Source organism: Stenella coeruleoalba (genome assembly GCF_951394435.1).
Source record: "Stenella coeruleoalba genome assembly, chromosome: 17".
Lineage (NCBI taxonomy): Eukaryota > Metazoa > Chordata > Mammalia > Artiodactyla > Delphinidae > Stenella > Stenella coeruleoalba.
In genome coordinates this window covers 38,558,184-38,584,352 of record NC_137163.1, presented here as the reverse complement: position 1 = coordinate 38,584,352, position 26,169 = coordinate 38,558,184, and the positions used below count along the sequence as shown (strand labels likewise).

At 38.5% G+C, this 26,169-nt stretch overlaps 1 protein-coding gene across 11 annotated transcripts in view; it reads left to right on the top strand.

The window, feature by feature from the left end:
- The window catches only part of CPQ (carboxypeptidase Q), a 487,312-nt gene that overhangs the window by 120,902 nt on the left and 340,241 nt on the right, over positions 1–26,169 (top strand). For all 11 annotated transcript variants that reach the window (XM_079901122.1, XM_079901123.1, XM_079901128.1 and 8 more), the window contains one exon: positions 11,584–12,041. In XM_079901122.1, the coding sequence (XP_079757248.1) occupies positions 11,609–12,041 (433 nt within the window). In that variant the 5' untranslated portion in view covers positions 11,584–11,608. The remainder of the gene's footprint in view (positions 1–11,583; positions 12,042–26,169) is intronic.

Genomic DNA, 26,169 nt, shown 5'->3' with positions numbered 1-26,169 from the left:
GAGCTAACAGTGTATAGCTAGATGGTATTTTCTTTTTAAGCTCGTGAAACTTCACAGCTGTTTAGCGAGGCCACGTTTTCATACGTGTCTGTTTGATGGGTTTACTAGCAAATTTTGCAGTAAGTGACTTGCTGAACAGGCCTCCCTGGCTTGGGCTGTAATAAGAACTGTGTTTGCAGCAGGATTCAATGAGGGTCTTTCTGCTTTTGTGTTTATGGAATGGGGGAGCCTGGCTAAAGTGAGGGAAACTAAAAGGCATGTTCTGAAGGAAATTACTAATATCTCTACCAGAGTGTTCCTTGGAACTTGTTATTAACTAGTTCAGGGGAAGATACATGGGGGAAAGATGCTCTTTAGCAATAAAAACACATTAATACAGTCAATTTACTGTAAACCTATATTGGCGACGAGTAATTAAATCTATATATCTCTAGCTTGATAGTTTTCTGAGGCTGAGTCCCTAGAAGACTTCCGTATTTTGTCTGATTCAAGGAGGGCCGTATTCTCTCCCTTGCCTCTGGAAGAGGCTGCCGTGCCTTGTAATAGTTTTGTAATATCACCAGATCGAAGACAAATGCTTCACTGGTTTTATTGACAGAAATAAAGCACTTCCTATTATTACTCTTATGTTGGGGGTCCAAGTTCTAGAAAACTGGGACTTTATGAGACTAAAATCCCATGTCCTTTTGTCCCCTTTTTCAGTTCTCTCAGGTCATAAGGCCTCAGAATTACTTACGTCTGTGGTTACCTACTTTGTATTCGGCCCCAAAGGGTATGAACTGCATTCTTCGTGATTTGTCTGTACTTTTGTTGACTGTATGTCCTTGGTATGGCCACCGACTGCAGACGTGTGCACATGTGTCAGTCACAGATCAGGGACCTCTGTTCTCAAGGGCATCCACCCTCACTGTCAGCCCAGCATCCTCAGCTAACAAAGGGACCAAGAGCCGTCTCACACACAGTTGGGGTTTCAGTAGGATTTTGCAAGCCAGGAATACGAAGTTTGTCCTAGATTCGTGGTTGATTTCAGTTACTGGAATTTTAATCATATGGTTTCACCTAAGTAGCACGTAAGGGAGCTTCATATTTATTCCTCTTCGTCCCATAATGATGTAGGTCAGAAGTCAGTTACATTTGGCTGTGTGACAAAGATGCCTACTTTTGAACAGTAGGAATTTAGGCTTCATTGTTTTATATATTCAAGAAAGGGACGAAGAAGTTCGGAAAAAGAACGAACAAAGTGAGCCCAATTAATTTTCTTACAATTTCCCAAAACTGCTCACTGGTAAGCCGTAAAATGTCAGGGACACAAAGTGAGTCAGCCCTGTGGATTATCCTGGTGGGATGAGACAGGATAAGAGAGGGAGGGTCACTTGACATCTGTAGAGAGGGGCCATGGGTATTCAGTGTGGCCAGTGGGAGGAGAACGGTCTACTGGTAGACCTCTCTCAGCAGGTTGTTACTCCCACACCTTCCATCCCAGAGCTCCTGGGATTCCCTGTGCGAACGGGACTGCCAGTCAGTGTACCATTTGCCCTGCTCTAATAATGAACTCACTAACCCACTGTTACTGTACTAACTGCCAGAAGAAAGAGGAACATCATACACTGGGTTCTTCGCACAGCTGTTAGGATTTGTCTCTCTTCCGTCAGTCCTCCTCCCTTGTTTCCTCAAGCCCATACCTTATTTAGGATGATGTGTTAAGTGGCAGACACATTTAATGAAGCCTTATTATCGTGGCTCATGGGAGAAAGCCCTAGGAAATAATAAACTTTAAAGGGTAGGTGGAAAAAAGGGACCCTACAAAAAGGATTGGGAAGGAGAGTAAAAATATAGAAAGAAGAGTATTTGGAAAAGGAGAGGCTGTCCACAATGTTAAGTGTTCCAGATGTTAAGTACGAAAGGAACTGAAATGTTTTTATTGGATTTAGGAACAAGGGCATCCTTAATGACCTTTGTGAGTTCAATTTCAGTTGGCTGGTGGGAGGAGACAAAATGGGATAAGGTGATTTATTCATGGCTAATATGGAGTGTAAAGAAAAGTGTGATTGATATTAAATATTTAAGAAAATCCATAATAGAATGTTAGAGCTGGAATGCAACCCTTTATTTAACACATAAAGAGAGACTTCGAATCAATTGTTCAAGGTCCATGCGTCTAAAGAGGGACAGCCAGGACCCAGTCCCAGGTCTCTTGACTCCCTTTATGAAAGAAAGTGGTGAATATGCTGTAGTTTAAAGGCACAAACTCTAGTGTCTGATGCAGGAAAAGTAATCATTAAAGTGATGAATCAGAGCCGTATACTTCTGTTGTGAAATATAACTACTTGTTTGATGAATTTATTCATTTATTCTATAAAGATTTATTGACAGGTATTGTGCTATTTGCTTAGTATACAAAACACATTCCTTTAAGAGAACGTGCTTGGTGAATTTTATAAAATAAAATATTATTGCTATTAAGTGATGTCTATAGTCCAGCAGGGTGACAGACACGAAGACATGTAGCATGCAGTGCACTACTGAAAAGGCAGCAAATGGTTCTGTCTGGAGCTGGGGACAGATGAGCAGGACCTTGGTCATGATCATGATTTCTCCAAGTGGAGAAAAGATGAAAGGGCATTTTTGGCAGAGCAAAATTCGGTGTAAGGAGTGTTCCGTGACTTCAAGGAATGGTAAACACCCATTAGGGCTGCACTGTCGGAGGGGAGGGGAACGACAGGGAAGGATTGTGAGGAAAGCCGCCTTGAGAGCACTGACCAGTAAACGGGGCAACAGATGCTTTCAGCCAAAGAGTCATTCCATTTGGTTCCCTAGATAAAGCTGGTGGCAGCATGCAACACGGATTGGAAAGGGACCCGAGGTTAAGGCAGGGAGATGTAAGAGGAAGGGTTTCAGATGAAGGATAATGAGGTTCTGAGCTAGGGGAGTGATAGTAAGTGTGGAGAGGAGGGAAATGGGTGAAGAAAGAATCTGAAGGTGGAGTTACAGGACTTGCCAGCTGTTCACCTGTTTCCCTGAGGGAGAGGGAAGAATCCAACAACACACCGCAGTTTCTAACTTACTGACTAGAGGCGGGGAGCAAAAGCAGGTTTGGAAGGGAAGATTCTGAGTTTGGTGTTGGAGAGTTAGAGTTTAGTGCACATGGGAAGTCTAGGTAGACCAGATGCCGGCTCCTAGTCCTTGCTTATGTTGCTGAGTACAAGCTTGTACTGCTCGCCACACAACAGGCCAACCAGTCGAGAAGAGTTGCTGGGGCAAGGACCAGTGACTTCATTTGGAATGCCAGTAGACCAAGAAGGTGGTGGATTAGTGTCCCAGAGAACTGTCTTGCCAGAGTCAGAATTCAGGCTTCTTTTATACTCAAAAGGGAGGGGTTGTTGTTGGTTGCTGCAAACTTTTTGGTGTCGGAATCCTTTGTCCTTGCAGCTGCCCTCTTAGATCAGGTCACAGTGTTCCTGTAAACCTCCAACAAGACAGGTGTTATTCTCTGTTCTGCAACTTTTTATCTCTGTGTGAAAGGAAAAGTGTTAAACCTTTAAAGGTCAGAATCTTGAGAATGGGCTATCCTGTATATTTCAGGCTATAGGCAACATTCTTAACTTGAAGAAAATCAATAGAATACAAAGGTTAATGTAAAAGAAACAGATCCAATATGGAGTCAGATTTGTTCTTCCCTATTCCGCTTATGGTGTTAATTAGTATAAACACTATACTTAATTATGGATCCCCAAGAGGCCCTGAAAGTACTATAGCAGTTGGAAATGTAATCACAGCTATAAGGAATAGAAAATCCAGCTAACGGTGGCTATAACAAATGGAGTTTATTCTTCTCGTGTAACAGACAAATTGGTGGTGCTGGTGTTGGTTTAGCTGCTCAGTGATGTCAGGACCAGTATTCTTGGACTTGCCCCCATGGTTACAAAGTAGCTGATGCAGCTCTAGAATTGTGGCCATTTTCTTGTCAGCTGCTTCTATTTGAGTATCTTTGAGTAGAACTGGGTCACAGGGCCTCCTCTGGCTAAAAGGTGGGCTGGAAGAGTGAGGAAGAGAATTGTTGAATTCACTTAAATCACTAGTTCTCCATCTTATTAGATGCAATGCCTCTTTTAAAAAACAAAAAAGCAAAACAAATAATTTATAATGCTTGCTTTATTATCCTGAATTAAGCGTCATAGATAATATGCTTCCACATATTTTCAAGTAAATCAGTGTGCTATCCTAACTGTCATGTAAAGGAACCGTTAAAGGAAAGTACTTTATAATAAAGTACTTCAAAACATACATTCCCAGGCATGACTGCACTAGCTGACATAATGAAGTAGTCAGATGCTTGCAGGGTGAACGTGACAGCAACAAATGCAGACGGGCCCAGGGGCGTGGTGACAGTGTTTCCAGTTCCAGGGGCAGCGTAGTCATCGGTGTTTCACTGAAATGATGAACAGCTCTTGGTAAAATCCTGAACAACACACGTATAGTCCTCCCTTGATATACATGGTAGTTGCGTTTTGAAAAAGTCAACTTGCATTAAAACTGCACAGGAACCATTTTTGTACATATTTGTATGTACAATAGAGTTAGGGTCAAGTCTCAAATAATAGGTTTTCACATTAAAAAAAATCTTTATGGAATATAGGAGAGTTCTTAGTAGACAGGATTCCCCCCCCCCCCCCCCCCCCCCCGCCCATAGCTGTATGTCTAGTGTCCCTGGCTTCTGCCAAGTAATTCCTAGTAGGACCTCCATACCTTTCTGACAACCAAAAATGCTCCCCCGCCCCCCACGGCACATACAGAACATCTCCTAGGACTGCTACCATCCATATTAAGAACAACTGGCCTAGATTAATCGGGCTGGAAACTTTGACCCCAAATAAAATCCAGGTTTGGTTAGCAAGAAAAGGGAGGGATGGAGATTAAATAATTAACAGTGCCTACTAATAGTAGGAACTGAGTCTTGCTTAATTTTATATCTTCTCCAAATTCTTGCACAGTTCCTGGCAGATAGTAAGTTCTCAGTGAGCTTTCTTGAAGGACTGAATGAATAATTGGGATATAAGCTTTGGAAAGTAGAAGCCCACTCTTGTTTGAACTTTGACTTTAATAAAGGAAAGAATCTTCCTTAAGACGGTTAAAGGGCTAATTATTATAAATCTAGGAGCGTCAGTGGGAGTCAGGAAGTGAACTTCACTGTGCCAGTGTCAGAGCTAGGATTTGGCATTTCTGGCCATTATATCTGTTACACAATCTAGGCTGAAGACGAAGAGTTAAGTTTATATCAGTGAATCCTTTTTAGCAATGGTAGGTTTAGAGGAAATATCTAAGTCTTCATGTAAGTAGTATATGCAGTCTTTAAAAAAGTGACACAATAAAAAAGTCAATAAAAATTTCAGTCCCTAAAACTTACTCCTTCTGTCTTTCAGCACATTCTCTTTTCATTGTGTCCTTTTCCACGTCACTTAGTCTATTCATCCTGGCATTTCTATCATAGCCTGAGACATTTTCAAACAATAATATTTTAGGAAAAAGATTTAGAAATAGAAGCAAAGGGTTTTGTTTTGTTTCCTCAAAATATAAACCTATTATTAGAATGTAATTCACAGCAGAAGAAAAGTTGGTTTTGCTTAAGTTTCCTTCCAAATTTAAGTAGAAAAGAATGAAAATGACATTTCAATTTTATCTCTTTTTGTGAAAAAGATAATCTGTAACTCTGGATCATGAACACAATATATGAAAAGAAAGTCTTTTTTTCAAATAGTGCTCCAAAGTTTCCTTTGAATATATAACTTTCTGAATTCAAAGGCGTGATACAGCATGAGTTTTAAAAATAGTTGTTTAAGATTTTGAAGAGTATAACATTTAATATTCCCCCAGTTTGAATTCAAGTAAAGGGACAATGACTTCAAACCTTCTGTGTATAAAAATAAAGAGTATTTTAAGAAAATGTTTTACAGTTTAAGTTTAGACATTTCAAGTGTCCTATAATTTGCTCAAGAGTGTGCTAGATTTCTTTTTTTTTGGTCAATTGGGTTATTCTTAGTATTTTAGGGATTTTAAATAAATAAAATCTTGAGTGTCTTTGTAAGTGAATTATTTGACTAATGCGTCTTTTGGAACCATGGTTTACTTTTCCCTCTGTGAAAATTCCAAGGAATAACCACATAGGTAATAAGTAGTGGCTTGTTTGGGGATTTTGAGGAACTTCACATGCTGTCCTTGTCCTGATGTGGAATCTGTGTGGATTCTTTGTGCTAAGGAGCAGGTCATAGTGAAAATCAGAAAGAAAACTCTCCTTCCTTCCTTCCTTCCTTGCTTCCTTCTTTCCTCCCTCCCTCTCTCCCTCAGTCCCTTCCTTCTTTCCTTTTCCTGGCTGCATAAGGGGTGGGAACTGTTCATTAAGTCCCCTGTTACAGTGCCCTGGGGGTTTGTGTTCCACTTTGAAGCTTCACACAGGAGACCTTTTTAGTCAGACCTTGGAGAATAATTCCTTGCATCACTGCTGTATCTTCCACCATTTCCCCCGACTTATCATCCAACTCCTTGCCATTTTCTCCATAGCCCAAGTTTTGTAAAGCCTCCGTGTCTTTGCACGGTTTGTTTTTTCTGTTGGGTTATCTTTCCTTCAGTGCCACTCCCGCCTTTTTCACACGCCATCAGGAATCTCCTCCTAATCCCCTACTCCAGTTTGTTTCCACAGAAGCTTGTAACCACCTCAGTTGTAGGGTTTTCACATTATCTGTCTCTTTATTATACTTGGCGACTCTTTGAGGGTATGGATATTATCTTATAAATTGTGTCTCTGGTGCTTAGTAGGTAAGGTGCTCAATACATTTTTGTTAAATAACTGGAGAAATGAAGTTATGACCCAAGACAAAGCACCATTTGCAATTATAAAGGGGAAATGTTTGAGATCAGTAATTCTGTTTGTCTTTGTTGATCACCATAGAATTGTTTGCTCCCTTTGCAGACTGTAGAAAAATACTATAGCTTGCTTAATTTTATTTGACTGAAATGACTGTATAGGGACATTTTCTATCTCTGAGCTAGGGCAGACTAACAGTCTTTCAGATCAGCAAACCCTCCTGGTGATCCCATAGGAAACTACTTAGGTCAGTGTGGTGCTAATGTTGTGTGGTGGATTTAAAAGGGTTCAGCGCCAATGACTGTATCATTCATGATTCTATCCAAATCCTCTTTTTTTCCTTAGGGAAACTGTTTACATGTTTATCACTTACTGTGTAAAACTGTACATTTTGATTTTCCTAAAATTATCTCTGGGCCACTAGGGCTATTCCTTGGTACAAGTATGAAGAGATATGGCGAGTAAATCTGTATTCATGTTTTCCAAACCCTTCTTGATTTTATACAACAAAATAGTTCTACTTTTGGCCCGTCTTTTCACACTGGGGAGGGCTAGTGTTTTAGTCCTTTCATGCAAATATACTGGTGTCTTTGATCATCCTCTCACTTGGATTGACTCCAGTTCTAGAATGACTTTCTTGTATGATGATCCTAAATCTGTGAATTAGGAGAGAATTTCTTCAGATTGTCCTTCATTATTGGCTTTTATTTAATCTTATTCTGTCTGTATATTTCACTTTTAATTTTTATTATAATCCTCTATTTCTTGCTAGGAATGTACAAATGATGTATCAGAGTTGTACAAATTATGTACAAATTATGTATAGTCCCTGTGTTTTAAAATTACATATTATATTTGGGTTTTTTTCTCGAGTGGAATTTGATATAGCAATATCTTGTTCCATTTTTATTACCTCCTCAAATATAGACTGTTAGTTATAATTATTATTTTCTACTATTTATTACTGAAAACACATCTTAGTTGGACTCATGTACCTTTCTAAAAGTAATAATAATAAAAAAAGATTCTTGTAGTGCTCCATTGGAGAGATATATAATTATGCATTCTAGCTAAGAATTACATAGGTAATTTTGAGATTATATTCCAGAGAAAACTAGGTTTAGAGTCAACTAACATGTATTTAGTGTTTACTTGTGTCAAGTGTTCTGGGTGATATCTCAGGTAATGCATTGTTTTGTGCCTTTGATCTTAGTAAACTTTATACTCAGGGAAAAACGAATCCATCGAAAGGTAACAAACCATCATCTTTTAAATTAACCTACTTTTAAAAATAAGCACTTATTGCATTTCTGGGATTTGAAGAAACAGTGCAGTTAAGATAATCAGAACAACACTCGCAGATACCGAATTCTGTTTTAAAGTAATTATATCATTTTTTAGTGTCAAAATTAATTTAACTGACCATGTTAAGAAGCATTAAATATTATTATCAAAATGATGTGTTATCTGTTAATTCAATTGACATATATGCAAAAAGATGTGAAGATGATAGACTCAGGCACTGTTATTTTCTGGACATATCTTTTAACCAGGATGTGGCATACAGATGATGTTCTAGTGGTGCTCTGAGGGACACCATTCACTCTTTTCTGCCTGTAGAGCCATTTCTTGAGCCTGTTCTGAGATGTTATGTCTTCTCTATAGCTTTTCATGATCCCCTTTGTTCTTCTCTTTGTTCTGATGCTACTCTGTATACCTATATTTTATTATAGGTATTCGCTTCTCAGACTGCATTTGGGTATTCTTCATTGAATTTCTATTATATGTAAATGCATATAGTTTCCTAGAAGAAAACTTTTCTTAATCCTTTAGAAAGTATGTGCTAGCTGGTCCACTTACCTGGTTAATTGTAGTTGCTGGTTTGTCTGCTGCCTGGGAATCACAACGCAGGCCTTGATTAACTTTCTACGAAACAAGGATATGGACTAGGGATCCCTAAGCTCTCCTGTATCTCTACAACGTTGTCATAATATGATTCTAATCCATCACTAGAAATGTATTATGAAATCGTTAATTAATGTTTGCAGGAGGCTTACAGAACTTTTAGTGAGAAGTAGATACTTGTGTTTAGTGTCAATTAATAGATGGCTTATTAACCTTTTTTTCTTTTTTAGCCCCAAGAACATTTTTCCAAATATATTGGGAAAATGTACTTTCAAGAATAAATTGCAATCTGGTGAAATATTTTGATTGCTTAATAAAATTTAGGTTTTAAAACAAGCGTCAGTATAGTGACTGTACAAACGAAAAACCTATGCCTTGACCCTTGGACAAGGAGGGGTATTGGTTCCAGGGTCCTCTGTGGATGCTGAAGTCCCATAGTCAGCGCTCCATATCCGGTTCTGCATCCACGGATCCAGCCAGTCTCGGATCTTGTAGTACTGTAGTGTATATGGGAAAAAAACCTGTGTAGAAGTGGACCGGGGAAGTTCAAACCTGTGTCGCTCAAGGGTCAACTGTAGTTCTAATAAAAAAGAAAGCAGCAGCCATGTATAGTTTTAATAATTTTTAAAAATATTTTAAATATGATCGCAAGTTTTTAATTCCTACAGCTTCCTTGTGAAGGAGGCAAGATAAGTACTCTTCTGCTCTACGGAGGTGAGACCTAGAGAGATTAAATGCTTATTCATTCCTTCTTAAAAAGGTATAGAGTGCCTGTATATGGGTACAGTGATGAATAATTTACCCTATTTGACTTTGAGAGCAGGAGAGACAGATTGATAAACAAATATATTTGTTGATAACATAGTTAATTATGGTAGACACACAGAAAATGGTGCACGTACCTCTGGGGTATTGTTTGGTGAGGCCTCACAGACGAGGTGATTTTTAATGCACTCTCATTATAGACGTTTGCCAGGGTGAAGAGAAGGGCCTTGCAATAAAAGGCTTCCCTGGTGGCGTAGTGGTTGAGAGTCCGGCTGCCGATGCAGGGGACACGGGTTCGTGCCCCGGTCTGGGAAGATCCCACATGCCGCGGAGCGGCTGGGCCCGTGAGCCATGGCCGCTGAGCCTGCGCGTCCGGAGCCTGTGCTCTGCAACGGGAGAGGCCACAACAGTGAGAGGCCCGCATACCGCAAGGAAAAAAAAAAAAAAAAAAAGAAAGGGAATGAACATATGTAGAGACCCAGAGTTATAAAAGGGCCTGGGTATTTGAAGAACAGGGTCCAGTTCAGTGCAGCTAGAACATTACTGTCCAATATAAATATAAATATTATGTAAGTTAAAAATTGCTAATAGCTATATTAAAAAGTAAAAAGAAATAGGTGAGATTAATAATAATGTATTTTATTTAATCCAATATATCTGAAATATTTATGTTTTTTTTTACACTTAAGTATGAAGTAGTTGATTTGGAAGGTCAAATCAGGTATATATTTTACATGTACAAAACATCTCAGTTTAGACTAGCCACATTTCAAGTGCTATGTGTGTGTGCCTGTGAGAGAGAGAGAAAGGGAGAGAGAGGGAGAGAGAGAAGACATGAGAATGAGAATGAAAGTGTGTTCACTCTAGAGGGGCAGGTAGAGAGATGAGGTTGAAGTGGTTGTTGGAACCATATTTTGAAAGGCCTTGTATGCTGCCTGAGTTTGGAGTTTATACTTATACCGTAGTTTATGACTGTGCTTCTCAAATTATCTGTGGTGAAGGACCAGATTTTTAAATTTAGAATTTGTTGCAGACTGATACTTTTGAAAAATGTAATAGTGAAGTAGAAAAGTAAAATGAAGTATCATTTTTTAGTCATTAGATTTGACAAATGTATAGTTGTTCTGTCAGTTATCTATAAAGGTGTCTAAGCCAGTGCTATTCAACAGAACTTTCTATGATGATAGAAATGTTCTTTCTGTGCTGCCCAATACAACAGCCACTAGCCCATGTGGCTATTGAGCATTTGAAATGCAGCTAGTATGGCTGAGAAGCCGATGATTTAATTTAAATTGTAATAACCACGTTGGACTATTGGCTACTGTGTTGCACATTACTGAATATGTTTACTCTTAATCTTTGTGTTTGTCTTTCGCGGACTTGTGAAAAACAATTGTGGACTGGCATGGGTCCACAAACATACTTTTAGCACTGTTCACAGCGTGGTCTCTAGGGCTGGAAAGCCTTTGTGTGTCTTTGGCAAGTTACTTAATCTCTCACTACCCCAGGATCCTCAGTTCTAAAATGAAGGCAATAAGAAGAAACTGTTTCATAGAACTGTTGTGAGGATTAAATGTGGAAGGGTTGGGGTTAGGGAGAGCGTCAAGAAGAGATGATGTCTCTGAAAGGGTCTCGAAGGATAAGTTCAATAGGCAAACAGGAGAGAGCATATCAGGTAGAGGGAACTCTGAAACATTTGGATCATACTGTGTTTTGAAGAAGGGGTAACACTGCCCTAGCCCTATCACTGCTCCCTCTATTTCTTCCTCTCTTTCCTAGTTATCTTCTTATTTTAATCTTTTAGCATATTTTAAACTGATTGCTAGGTGACATGTGATTTTGTAGTTTTAATACACGCTACCTGTCAATAAGGCCAATCATTGCCTCTTTTCTTCTTCATTCCTAGGAGTTATGGTGCCTGAATTTGATGGTAGAAATTGGGCAACAGTTGGGAAGGGGAATCCTGTTTGAAAAGCAGTCCCTGGGTTATGGGCAGATAGCTGTGAGATTCTTTTCCCCTAACACATATTTCTTACTTACCTTGATTATTTTAGGAAGAAAACAGACTGGGAAAAAAAAATGAAGTTCCATGTCTCCGTATTTGTTGGTGTTGTTCACTTTTTATCCCTGACCTCTGGGAAAGCTGTCTATGGGAATGGCATCTCTCAGAGGACTTTTCAAGAAATAAAAGAAGAAATAGCCTGCTATGGAGATGTTGCTAAAGCAATCATCAACCTTGCTGTTTATGGGAAAGCCCAGAACAGATCCTATGAGCGATTGGCACTTCTGGTTGACACTGTTGGACCCAGACTCAGTGGTTCCAAGAGCCTAGAAAAAGCCATCCAAATCATGCACCAAAACCTGCAGGAAGATGGGCTGGAGAATGTCCACCTGGAGCCTGTCAAAATACCCCACTGGGAAAGGGGAGAAGAGTCTGCTGTGATGCTGGAGCCGAGAATTCACAAGATGGCAGTTTTGGGTCTTGGCAGCAGCATTGGGACGCCCCCAGAAGGTATTATTTTGCCTTTTCAAGTCAATTTGCTGTGTTCTTTACTAAAACTAATGCCATGTGACATAACTGATTATAGTGTGCATGATTCATATTATAACTGGGTGATAAAAAGGAAGATAGAATCATTTTGCATTCCATTGGCTTGAGTTCCTTACTCTTACACTCCTTTTTTCTTCCTTTTTTTCCTCTCTGTCTTTTCTGAAAGCGTCCCTTTTTAAAATGAAGCATCTACAGCTATTGGTCCATGATACTTATGAACTGTATCACTTAATAATTTCTATCTAGTATATAACATTAGTATCATTCTGTAGAGAATTGAGATATGTGTAAATAGGTTATAAAAACTATGACTTCTTCTAAGTGGCCTCAGTGTACAGAATTTCTTAGAATTAATGAAATATGGGACAGAGCCTTGCACATTGAATTGATCTGAGGCAATTATTTTTACAGAACCTGAGGTCTCTAATGCAAGGGGTTGTCTAGGGTGGAGTTCTGTCTTTACTTATCAGCACTCTGGCTCAGCCTCATCAGACAATGTAAATGCTGAGATCAGGGATATAAAACCAGTCCACAGTGAGCTATCAGTTGGTGTTCGACTATTCATGGACTGTGCATGTATTCACAGACTATATTCCTATGGTAAAGGAACTACAGTCGGTCCTTGAACAACGCGAGAGTTGGGGCACCAACCCTCCACGCAGTTGAAAATCCGTGTATAACTTACAGTCAGCCCTCCATCTATACTGTTTGCTTCTTCTGTATCCGTGAGTTTCTGCATCTGCATATTCGCTAGCCATAGATCATGTAGTACTGTTGTATTGACTGTTGGAAAAAAATCCACGTGTAAGTGGACCTGTGCAGTTAAAACCTGCATTGTTCAAGGGTCCACTTTAGTTTATAAAAAAAAGCTAGTTGAGCTTCTTTAAAAAGTTTATAGAAACGTTTGGCCTTCTCTAATGCCAAGAGAAACACCCAGTAGAGAAGCAGATGGTCAGCTTTTTAAAAACATCTTTATTGAGATATCGGGACTTCTCTGGGGGTCCAGTGGTTAAGACTGTGCACTTCCACTGCAGGGGGTACGGAACAGTTCAATCCCTGGTCAGAGAACTAAGATCCCGCCTGCCTCACAGCCCAGCCAAAAAAACCCCCCAAAACAAAGAACAAAGCACTTTATTGAGATATAATTCACATACCATAATATTCACCCATTTGAAACGTGCACGTCAGTGGTGTTTAATATATTCACAGAATTGTGCAACCACCATCACTATCTAATAGAGAACATTTCGTCACCCCCAAAAGAAGCTTTATATTCATTAGCAGTTATGCTCCATCCCTTTCCTACCACCCTCCTAAGCCCTAGGTAGCCACTAATTTGCTTTCTGTCTTTAGGGATTTTGCCTATTCTGCATATTTCACATGAATGAAATAATACACTATATTTTCTTTTGTGACTGGCTTCTTTCATGTAGCATGTATTCCAGGTTCATCCATGTTGTAGCATGTATCAGTGCGTAATTCATTTTTATTGTTGAATAAGTTCCCATTTTACAGATATACCGTATTTTAGTTATCCGTTGATCAGTTGATGAGCATTTGTTTTTTTTCCCCACCTTTTGGCTATTATGAATAATGCTGCTATAAACATCCATGCATAAGTCTTTGTATGTACATATATTTTCATTTCTCTTGGGTATGTACCAAGGAGTGGAATTGCTTGGTTATATAATAACTCTATGTTTAAGTTTCAGGGGAACTGCCAAACTGTTTTCCAAAGTGACTGGACCATTGTACATTTTCACTGATGTTTTCTAATTTTTACACATACTTGTCAACACTTGTTATCTGTCCTTTTGGTTACAGCTGCCCTAGTGGGTATGACGTGATATTCATTGTGGTTTTTATTTGCACTTCTCCAATGACTAATGATGTTGAGCATCCTTCCATGTTCTTATTTGCCATTTGTGTATCTTTTTCAGAGAAATGTATACTCACATCCTTTGGCCAGTTTTTAATCGTGCTATATGAATTTTTATTATTGAATTGTGAAAGCTCTTCATGTATTCTGGTTGGAAGTCTCTTATCAGTGTGATTTACTAAGGTTCTTTCCCATTCTATGGATTTTTTTTTTTTAACTTTCTCGATGGTAGTATTTGCTGCAGAAATGTCTTTAATTTTGAATTAGCACAGTTTATCTAATTTTTTTCTGTTGCTTGTGCTTTTGGTGTTATATCTAAGAAACCATTGCCTAAAGCAACGTCACAAAGATTTATTCCTAAGAGTTTTATTTATTCTTCTAAGAGTTTTATAATTTTAGCTCTTATATTTAGGTCTGTGAGTTAATTTTAGGTGTGAGGTAGGAGTCCAACTTTTTTTCTTTTGCTGTGGTCATTCAGTTGTCTCTGCATCATTTGTTGCAAAGACTATTCTTTCCCCATTGAACTGGATGTATTTCATTAATTGATTTTCAGATGTTAAACCAACCGTGCATTCCTGGGATAAATCCCATTTGGTTATGGTGTATAATCTTTTTTTATATGTTACTGAATTCAGTTTACTAGTATTTCGTTGAGCAGTTTTACATGTGTATTCATAAGGGATATTGGCCTGTAGTTTTATTTTCTTTGTGTGATGTCTTTGTCTGGTTTGGTATCAGGGTAATTCTGGCCTCAAAGAATAAGTTGAAAAGTATTATGTTGTCTTCTGTTTTTCAGAAGAGTTTGTGAAAGATTGGTATTAATTCTTTAAGTTTTTGGTAGCATTCACTAGTGAAGCCATCTGGTTCTGGGATTTTCTTTGTGGGAAGATTGTTAATTGTTACTTCAATATTTTTCCTTGGTATAGATCTATTCAGATTTTCTATTTCTTTTTGAGTCAGTTTTAGTAGTTTGTGTCTTTCTAGGAATTTATTAATTTTATACAAATTATGTAATTTTTTGGCATACAGTTATTTATAGTATCCACTTACAATTATTTTTACTTTTGTGAGGATAAGGATTCAAATTATTGTTTGGTGTCATTTGCTTTCTGCCTGAAGAACTCTCTTTAGTTTGTTTTTCAAAGCCAGTCCACTAGCAGAGAATTCTCTAAGCTTTCATCCATATTTAGTTCTTTATTTAATCTTCATTTTTGAAACACAGTTTTACTGGTTATAAGATTCTTGATTCACAGCTTTTTACTTCCAACACATAGAATTTGTCATTCCATTGTCCTCTGGCTTCCATTGTTTCTGATGAGAAGTTAGCTGTTAATATTACTGGAATTCCCCTGTACAGGCATACCTTGGAGATATTTGGTTTGGTTCCAGACCACTGTAATACAGTGAGTATTGCAGTAAAGCGAGTCACATGAATTTTTTGGTTTCCTAGTGCTTATAGAAGTTATGTTTACACTATACCGTAGTTTATTAAAGTGTGTAATAGCAGTATGTCTAAAACAATGTACATACCTTAAATAAAAAATAATGCTGTTGGGGAAATGGCACCAATAGACTTTCTCAACACAGGGTTGCCACAACCTTCAATTTGTAAAAAACACAATATCTGCAAAGCACAATAAAATGAGGTATGCTCCTTGTGACAAGTCATTTTGCTCTTACTGATTTCAAGATTTTTTTCTTTATTTTTTGTTTTCAACATTTTAATTTTGACATATGTAGGTGGGAATTTCTTTGCTTTTATCTTGCTTAGGGGTTGTTGAGCTTCATATATAGATTAATGTTTTTCATCAATTCGGGAAGTTTTCAGCTTTTTCTTACTATGAATATATTTTCTATCCCTGTTTTGTTCTCTTTTCCTTCTGGTACTTCCATTATTGAGTATGTTGGTGCACTTAAAGGTGTCCCACATTTCTCTGAGGCTCTGCTCGTTGTTCTCCACCTTTTTTCTCTCTGTTCTTCAGATTGCATAATCTGTATCAATCTGTCTATTAAGCCTAGCTTAATAATATTTTCCGCTGTGTCAGAATAGCTTATTTTTCAGCCAGTATTTGGTTAGAGGTTGTGCTTAAGCCTCTTGTGCCAGTAAGGCTTCTGCCCTTTGTTGATGGATCTGTGTGCAGCTTGGAAAATGTTTTCAATCTGACCCATGTCCGGTTTTTGATTGTTCCTAAGTAGGACCATGTGGATAGCCTTCCCAGGCCCCAGGGTTTATTGTGATCCAGGGAGGGTTTTTCTTGGTCGCTTTTTCCTCCCTGGTTCTTTTTGTTAAACTTCTGATTGTTCTGCCATTTTGCTTGCTGTTAGCAGTATCGTAAAGCTACCAGTACCCCCTAGCTTGTTCTCTACCAAGCTCTCCATCGTTTCCAACAACACCCTTAGGCATGGGATTCTCTATGTTCTGTTCCAAATAAAGTCACTGCCCTGGTTAAGAACTGCAAAGCTCTTCATCCTCCTGGGTTGCCTCTTCCCCAGGAGTTCCCAGGAGCTAGGCATAGTGATAGTGGCCTGCTTCCCCAGAGTGATATCCCTGGCAGGTGCTAGAAGGGGATGGTGGTAGCTACTGATCTTTTCAGCTTGCCTCTCCCAGCATGAGACCTCTGCCTATGAATGAGCTAAGATAGCAGTGATCAGGGTCCCAGTTTTCTCATGGCTATACTTGGGGTAGGACTTCCACCATACAAGTAGGGGCTGGGTAGAGGAATGGGGACCTAGTCCTCTTGGGGTGGAGTGGCTATAATAGAGTTTCTGTAATATGCAGTTGGGGATGGGAGAAGGAAGCAGGTGATGGCCAAATGCTACAGACTCTCATTGTTCTAACTTAGATTTAGTATATTTTTGTGAATGAATGTTTCTCCACTTGCTGTATGCCCTTAGGACAGTTTTGAGAGACTGTAAGTGATTTTTTAAAAATATTTTTTCCCAGTTAAATCTTTTGTAGGGAGGAAGATCTGCCAAGTTTCTCACTGTACCATTCTGGAAGTACCACTGGGACGGCTAGTTTTGGTCTCTCTGAGGCTGTGTGAATAGGTGGTAGAGTCCTCTAAGGTGTTAGGGACCCCTCAGCTCGGGTTCTATATTGTCAACCAGGAGTTTGTTTAATTGCCTTCTGTTGTTACTCATCTGTGTTAGACACCAGCATATATACATATTTATTTCCTTTTTAGCCCTCCTAACTATCAATATCTTTACTCGTTTGTTTGTTTTGTTATGTTTTGATTTTAACAAATGAGAAAACCAGACTACAAGAGATTAGGTAATTTGCCCAGGGTTACACAACTAGTGAGAGACCAAGTGCAGGTATGAACCACTGTCAAACTCCAGACTTTGTGCTTTTAGTCATTAGACTATATGGCCTCACATACAGATATTTTAATGTTATTTTCATTTATAAGATTTCCCTTTTTATCCATTTGACTGAAGCAGATCTGTCTCAAAAGTTGCTGGTACTTATACTGCAGATGATACTGGTATCTGTACCTTTGGACATTTTTTCTCATTTTCCTTTCTTTTGTATCCTCATTTCTTGTTTCTGCAACTGGGCCTGCTATTCCCTGGCTATCTGCCTGGGAAAGCTGAGCCAAGTTACAGATTGCTCCTGGGCCCTTAAAAACCCAGGGGAAGTGAATTTTACTCACTGGAATCTATTGTGGTGTCCCAAGACTCACTTTCACCCCATTCTTCATTCCATGGAACTCAAGGTAGATAAACAATTGCCTGGCAACTGGGCTATTTTAAGCTCTAAGGAGACTGGAGAGTTAGGCTGGACCAGGTGTGGAAAAATTCCCACAGGGGATAGGGTAAAGTCTGCATAAAGGGACCTCTAGGTACAGGTGCAGATCTCATCTACCAGGAAACCCATGTCATAGCCTTGGTTTAGCCACCTACTAGTTGTGTGACTCTGGCCCAGTCATTTAATCTCTATGGGCCTTAATTTTGTCACCTATAAAATGAGAGATGGCTGGGAAATGAATCTGTAACATCTTTCTAGATTAGAAAGGCTGTGGTTTTTCTGAGAATCCACAAGGGATCAGTGAAGATGATCACAAGATCACAAGAGCAGTATTCTCCTAGGCATGTGCTACGGAGCAGATTCCTTATGTAACCAGAGCGAATTTTTTTAAACTTTGCAATTCTAGACTTGAGTATTACAGTGTGTATTAGTTTATTTGTGTGAGCTCTCTGTGGAGAGCTGGGAGAAGACTTCCTACTTGCATTTCCAAGACTACTGGATGTCCTGCAAGCCCCACAAATTCAGCATCTTGTCTGTGTTTCTCATATTCATTAATGACATTGCCAACCGCCAAGAGCTCAGGCTCAGAGCCTCAAAATTCTGCTAGTATCTGATATGGTATCTTGCTTTCATGTTTTTGTCCCCTGTCAGGAATGCCCTTATTTAAGGATGCAGCTTGAATGTCTCCTCTTCTATGGAGACATTTCCTATGCTTGCTCATCCCCAAGGAAGTATTGACAACTTCCTCCTTTCTACTTTTCTTGTGCCCTGTACTTGCTTATGTCATAAGCATTTCTGTACAGATAATAAGCCTCTCAGAATCAGAGATCCCAGTTTCAGTGGTTCTCAACTGGTGATAATTTTGCTCCCTAGGGGAAATTTGGCAATGTCTGGACACATTTCTGATGGTCATGACTGAGAGGGGGTGCTACTTGCCTTTAGTGGGTGGAGGTCAGGAATATTGCTAAACATCCCACAGTGTACAGAACAGCCTTCCCCTTCCCCCACATCAAATAATTATCCATTCTAAAATGCCAGTAGTGCTGAAGTTGAGAAACTCTGCCCTAGCTCTTAACATAATGTTTCATACACAGAAAAGTTTTGAGAAATATTCGTTGAATGATTGAGTCTTTCCATTTATCTCACTCCAACATTCAGTTGGTCACCAACACTTAAATGTCAAATGACTCCAGTTTTCTATTCTCACTCTCACATCAGAGTTGAGGACCTAACATCTCCTGCCTACAGTGTTATAGTCGCTTCCTAACTGATCCTCCTGACTCCAGTCTCATTTTAATCAATTTCCATACTGCTGCTTCAATTGTCTTTGTAAAATATAGATCTCATTATGTCACTCCGTTACTTAAAATCTTCTCACTGTTCAGGGTATAGTTCAAATTCTTATGACCTTTAAAAAAGTGACCTCAGGCTGTGCTTCTGAGTTTATGTCTAGTTCCTCCCTAGCCACACACCATGGTCCTAGCTGCTCTTGCCTGGACGTGTTCATACTTCCTTGACTTAAAAACTGCTTCCTGGAGCTCTGCTAACCCAACCCTAATCCCAACCCAACCTAACCCTTCTCTGCTTGGAAAATCCCTGCTCATTTTTAAAGACTCATTTAAAGTGGATCTTTTCTCTAAAGTCTTTCTTGAACGTAAACCTAAATAAATGTAATTGTTCTTTCATCTCCATTCTCATAGCACTTTGTTTGCCTATATTATACAATGATCACAGTTTACTGTAGTTGATTGTTCACATGGTTATCTCTTCTGAGAAACTGTGACCTCCTCTGGGGTAAAAGCCACATCTTGTTTATCTGTGTATCTCATTTAGTGCCACACCTAGTAATGTAATACAAATGCATATTAAATAGCTGTTGACCCGATGGGTAGATTTGTGATACGTATCACACATCTGAAAAGGATATTTAAAAACTTAATTAAAAAAACAACAAAACTTATTTATACTCAAGCTTCCTTTAGCCTCATGTGACTTCCATAGGTCTTTATGTCATATCCAAATAACAATAAGTTTCGGTTTGCATCTGAAGTGAAGGCACATAGGAAAGAGAAGGATAAATAAACATCAGTCAGATCACAGTGAGTTGTTTACCAGTCAGTTCTTTCTGAAAACTTCAGCAACATGGATCAGAAAGCTACAGCTTAAGCTTATTCCAAAATCTCACTGTTTTAATCGTATGGAAACCTAAAATAGCCTTCCATACTCCCAGCACATCCACCAAACGAAGACATTCTACAGCCAATACTTTGATCCATTTCTTAGTGAGATGCTAACTAATTTACGCCCAAGGTCCCATCGTCAGATAATTAATTATTTGTACCTGTCCTCTTTTCCTCCTTTGGTCTCATCAGTAAAACAGCATTTTCACTGTTTTTTGTTTTTTGGTTTTTTTTTCAGGACTTAATCTTTGTCTGATATCTAATTGCAGTATGAGCAGAAGTGCTCTTAGGAGCCTGTCTCCACAGATGATACTTAGAATTTGGAGGTGTGGGATCAGCTGAAGGATCTGATTCCAAAATGTCACAGGTTGCAAATTCCCTCTCTCAGCATCAAATCAGGATTGGAAATGAGGAGGAAGGGGGCAAAGGAACTCATTTATTGAGAGCCTGTCTATTATATGCTAGTGATTGTGCAGATTCTTTTAGTTACATTGTCTTTTGGGATAGGTGTTGTTCACACTTGACAGATGGCAGGCTCTGGGAGGTTTAGCACTTTGTCCAAGGTAACACAGCATATAATATGTGGCAGAGTCATGTCCTAAGTCATACCTTCCCAATGGCCTTCTTTTTCACCTAGCCTCATGGTGGGTCTTTCTGCCCACATCTTGCAGGTATATCTGTTTTCCTCTTGGTTGTTTCCTCAAGAATAGGGCCACCACATCTATCTCCTGTGTGCCTTTACACTCTCACACAAACACAACTTAAAAAGCACAAACCACAAGACGAAAATATTACCGAATTTGATTGCATCAGAATTAAGAATTTCTGTTCAATGAAGGATACCATGCACAAAGCTGTTAGGCAGATGGAAAAATGGGAGAAGATACTAACACTGTCTAAAATCATTATGAGATTAATATGTAGGCTATGAATTACTGGAAATCAAAAGAAAAAGGCAGTAACCCTAATAGAAAAATGGACAAAGGCTCTGAATAAGCAGTTTAAAGAAGAGGAAGCCTGAATGCTAACAAGTGTATAAAGAGATCTTAACTCATTAGCAATCAGAACAATGAAAGTTTTAAAAATGAGATCATTTTACAGCAGAGATGTAAAATGCATTGGTGATGCTGTGGTGATATAGGAACCCTTCCTTATACATTTATTGGTGGGCATGAAGCATGGTGCCACAGTTCTGGAGAGCAAACTGGTAATATTTAGCCCACTTAAATATATTTTCATACCCAATGAACAGATAATTCACTTCCTTAGTATATTTCCCAAAGAAATTGTCACAGGGGTCCCTAAGGGTACATAACAAGGATGATTATTATGGCCTAATTTTGGGGGGTAGTGTCCATCTGGAGGTCCATCACTGGGAGAGTAGACATGTAAAATGTGGTAGATGCTCCTCAGGGTATGTTATACAGAAGTTGGAAGCAGCAGACTAATATATATAGAAAAGGAATATATATCTATATCTATATCTATATATATCTATATCTATATATCTATATATATCTATATATATCTATCTAGATATATATATATATATATCGTGGATGTATCTTACATGTATAAAGCCGGGTAATAAAAGTAAAAAGTAGAGTGACATATATAATACAGTTGCATACATATACATACAATTTTTGCATGCACTCAGAATTATAGTTCACATTTTACAAGAAGGCACATAAGCAAAAAATATCTTAGAATGGTTGCCTACCCAGGATGTGGGTTGGAGGTAGGAATGAAGATGGGGATAAAAGAGAATAAATAAATTAAAAACAAGAAAATAAAACAAGATACTTGCCTTGAATAGGCCAATGAAGATGGTATGCTGTGAGCTAAGGAGTATAATTAGCCCAGCACTTCGTATCTGATACTAAAAACAGAAATCCACTTGTCAGTCCATGAGTCATGAGGTTAAGGTAGGTATTTGGGTAATTTGTCATATTCTCCAAGAGGAAAGGAAACCACTTCTCCTTTACTTTTTAAACATTATCCAGTTACCTCTTCATCCATAATCTTATGGTAATCACTTCGATTTATACTTACACAATGTAAAATCTTTACTTTTTACTTACAGGTTTTAGTTTTCATGTAATACATATCTCTGTCATTTTTATCCTCTAATTTTCAAAGCTCTGGAAGCAGGGATGATGTCTCTTTTCATTTGCTTTGTGTAGCCTTCTGTATAGTAAGACCTTTAAATCACATTAGTTTAATTTTTTGGAAAATCTTCTAGGAAGAGGTTTTCTTTTTAAATCTAAAAGTATGGATAATGTTCCCTGGAGACTTGATGATGAAATAATGTAGGTTGATAGTACCCAGGTATCCTTTCTAATAAACACCTTTCTCCAGCTCACATTTCATCCCTTCCTTTCCTTTAGCAAATCTCTGACTCCTTTTTACTAATGGAAAATACCATTGTTTAATAACTATAGGTTTTTGATAACTGATGATGTGGGTGAATCTAAGAAATGTGTTCAATAATCAAAAGACTACAATTAGTATTGAACTTCATCATGTAGAACTAGGAAATTTAGATATTTCTTCTCAATAGTTGTGAATCTGTGTCTCTTTATTTTTCTTTCTCTTTGTATCTCTGTTATTTGTTCTGTCTCTCTGTGTGTTTCTTTCTCTGTACCTCTCTGTACTAACCATCTCTGCCCTTCTCTTTTACTCTCTTTATTTCTCTCTTATTCCTTTTTGTTTTGGACTCTGTCTTTTCATTTTGTCTTTTCGTTTCCTACTTCCTATTTTCTGGTTCATTGCCTCACCAACAGTCCAAGGCTGATGTCTCTGTAGCTATGTCAGGTTATTGCTCTAGATTTAATTGGAACTTCTGTCTTTTTCTGAGTCTGTAAAAGTCCTCTTTGACAGCCTCATTGTGTTCTTAGAATTACAGTCACTTGAAGCAAGTTGGTGAGCACATGTTTTGTACTCTTATAACAGTAAAGAAAAAATTCGTGATGCATTTCACATTGAAAGTGATTTCCTAACAATCAGTGCCATTTTCATGGTTGTTGGAAAAGTGCATCAATAATATAAATTAGCTGAAGCCACTTTGATTTCTCCAGGGGCAAGTCCATAGGCCAAGGCTTGTAGCACACTCCTTACATTCTTGATTTTCTTTGTCTGAAAACATTGCATGTAAATTTTCCAGGAAGTTTCAGAACTTTATATCATCAAATTGAAACATTTTCCTGAGGAAATATTAAGATTTGTCCTCTTTAGAAGCAGATGGCTTAAAGGTTTTAGATCAACTACTGGTAAATCATTGGGTCCTCAAGGCCTGATTGACAAAGTGGCTGATAAATAACCCCCTGGGACCAGATGTCATCCACCTAGTATTTTTGAAGGAAGTTGAGGGTGAAACTGTCAAAACTTGATTAAAAGTTAATCCCTGTTTATTTGCCACTGAGCCGGAGATTATCAGCATTGTGACCACCTTGCTTAGGAATTCTTCCAAGAAGACCTTGAGAAGTACATTGTGTTGGTGATCATAACTTCTTTATTTCATCCTTGTATATGACAAGGTAATGTGTAGGGCACTTACGAATGGTGCACATAGATGACAGAAGGTGATGTCTGAATAATGGTGGAAACCTAAGATAGGACCAGATCAGATTTATAACCAGTGGGAACTGGTATGCACTTAGAAATAGGGGAATTTTTGGATAAACATTTTTCAGAAAACGTTCTCTTGGCTCTGTGACAAATAGATGGAAAGGAGAAAGATCACAGGGAGTTCAGACTTGAGGGACTAATAGTTTGGACTAATAGCCTCAGAAATGGAGACAAGAATTTTTTTTTTTTTTTTTTGCTGTGCCATGTGTCTTGTAGGATCTTAGTTCCCTGACCAGGGATTAAACCCAGGCCCCCACAGTGAAAGTGCTGAGTCCTAACAACTGGACTGCCAGAAAATTCCCCCACGGATATTAGTAAATAAAGATCAGTGAATGCCTTTTAGATATGAGACATCAGGAATGGGAGGAATCAAAGATTACAGAGCTTTCAAGTCTGAGTTAGTAGAAAAACCATAGTGATGTCACAGAGAGGAGAGGCCTGGGGAAGGAAGCTGGCTGAAGACAGTGGATAATAGGGTTACTTTTTAATACACTGACCTTTTGAGGTTGATTCCATAGAAAACATTCATGTGCTCTTATAGAACTTCCCCAGATGCCACAAAATGTTAACAATGGACCAGGGTGGTCACTAATTCCACCCTTGTGGCATTTCTTATTTTCTCTAGTTAAATTCTATATACAAACGATTGAATTCTCTGTTGATACTGCCGTAACAGTGATTCATGTTTACTTAGCTGTCAAATCAATGTATTGTGAGCTTGATTCAGAAAAGAGCTGCCTATAATCTCTGTCTCTGTAGCCCCTAAGGTAGCACTTCTCACATGGCAGGCGCTCAGTAATTGGTTATTGCATTGGCACCCACTGTATGCCCAGCCCAGGGTTAGGTGGCGATGATACCCAGATGAGTCAAATAAGGAGAAAAGCACTGGTGTAAGTAAGATGGGAACATAGAGAAGATGGGGATTAGTTGCATGTGTGGGTTGAACAAGCCTTCAGAGGGACATGGCATTGAAGGATGAAGGATTCATTCAGGCTAAGAAGCAAGAAAACATATTCTTAGGACTGGAAAGAAGAGCAGAGGCATGAGGGTGTAAAAGTTTCCGATGAATTTACCTTATGACCGGAGGAGTATGTTTATAGAGAGAAGAAATAAGTGGGTGGTGATAGGACTGGAAAGCTACAAAGGTAGACTGAAGAAAACCTTGCTAAGGTCATCTTATGTATTCTTACCTTTCTTAGGACAGAAATTATTTCTAGGGTGAGGAAAGAAGGGAAGGGAGATTAGATGGTAGCCTAAATTGGTATCTCTTAGTCAAGCATAAAGAACTAGCTGTAAAGAGTTTTGAGTTTTAATCTTTGTTACTACATCACGTGACCGGGACAAAGTTAAAAAAATTCTCTGAACGATTTGGGGTGAGTTTCTTTGGTTATAAATATTACTAGAAGTTGCATAATTTGTATTTGATATGAGAATTCCTGAGTTATTTTAGTAGGATATCTAGTGTTTTGGTTTTCAAAAATCTGCTGAACCAAACAATAGCTTATACTCTCTTGATCATACAGGATCAATGAAATAATTTCCAGTCTCACCTTCACAGGCAACTGTTAATCTCATTGTTTACTAAATAAAGTTCGCTTCCTCCTTTACGTTGCCATCTTGTCATATATCTGTCAGTCTTACTATGATCCAAATGACTTTAAAGCTAATACGGCTTTTAGTAAAAGAGTGCTTTGCAAAGTGTGTTTTTATTCAGACTGCCATATCGTGCTGCCTTACCTTTCAAGTGGATTTTCTCTACCTAATTTGGGGGAGATTACCACAAAACATTCAGGGCTTTGTTTTCTGAGAAGGCTGCTGGCTGTCTCTCTCAGTTCACGGAACAGGACATTTGCCATCAGACTGCATTTATGCATTATTTTCATCCTGAAGAGCATTTACTAAGCGCTCATTTGTGGGTACCACAGGTGATATACTGGTCTGAACGAAAACTGAATAGCTAATGATGTGCACGCAGGAAGTGTAAGTTACATATGGTCTTTTAAAACAGCATTTTCCTGATTTTAAAAGTAATGGATTTCTTTTCAAATGTAGAAATTTGAAAAATAAAGAAAAGCACAAGTAGGACTATAAAATAACATGAAATCCCATTGCCCCAAAGTAAGAGCTAAGAACATGTTGGTCTGTATACATACTCTATTTTTTTTTTTCATTTGAATGTTTCTATGTGCTTACAGTACATTGTGAACATTTCTCCTCATTTTAATGTCTGTAGAGTATAATTGTTCAGAACCTGGCTTTGAGGTTGTCTCGTGATTCGATTGCTAATTGGCAACATGACCTTTATCAAGTTATTTAACCTTCCAAAGGCTCTGTTGTGTTTTCTGCAAAATGGTGATAATAGCATTCACCCCATAGGGTTAGAATGAGGGTGAGACGACGCATTTAGAGAATTCAGTGCCTGCCACATAGCGTTTTATTATCTGAGTCCTTCATTATTGGATATTTCAGTTGTTTGTAATGTTCATTTCTGTCTGTAGTATTTGCTAAGCTACATGACACAATTGGCGTTACCAGATTCCTTCTGTGCAGTTATTGATTTGTGTGTCTAGTTCAATTACCAAAAAGAACTGCTGAGCCAGACTCAAACCCCACTGTAGGTTGTCCCCTGTGGGAGTTTTTCCGTGGATT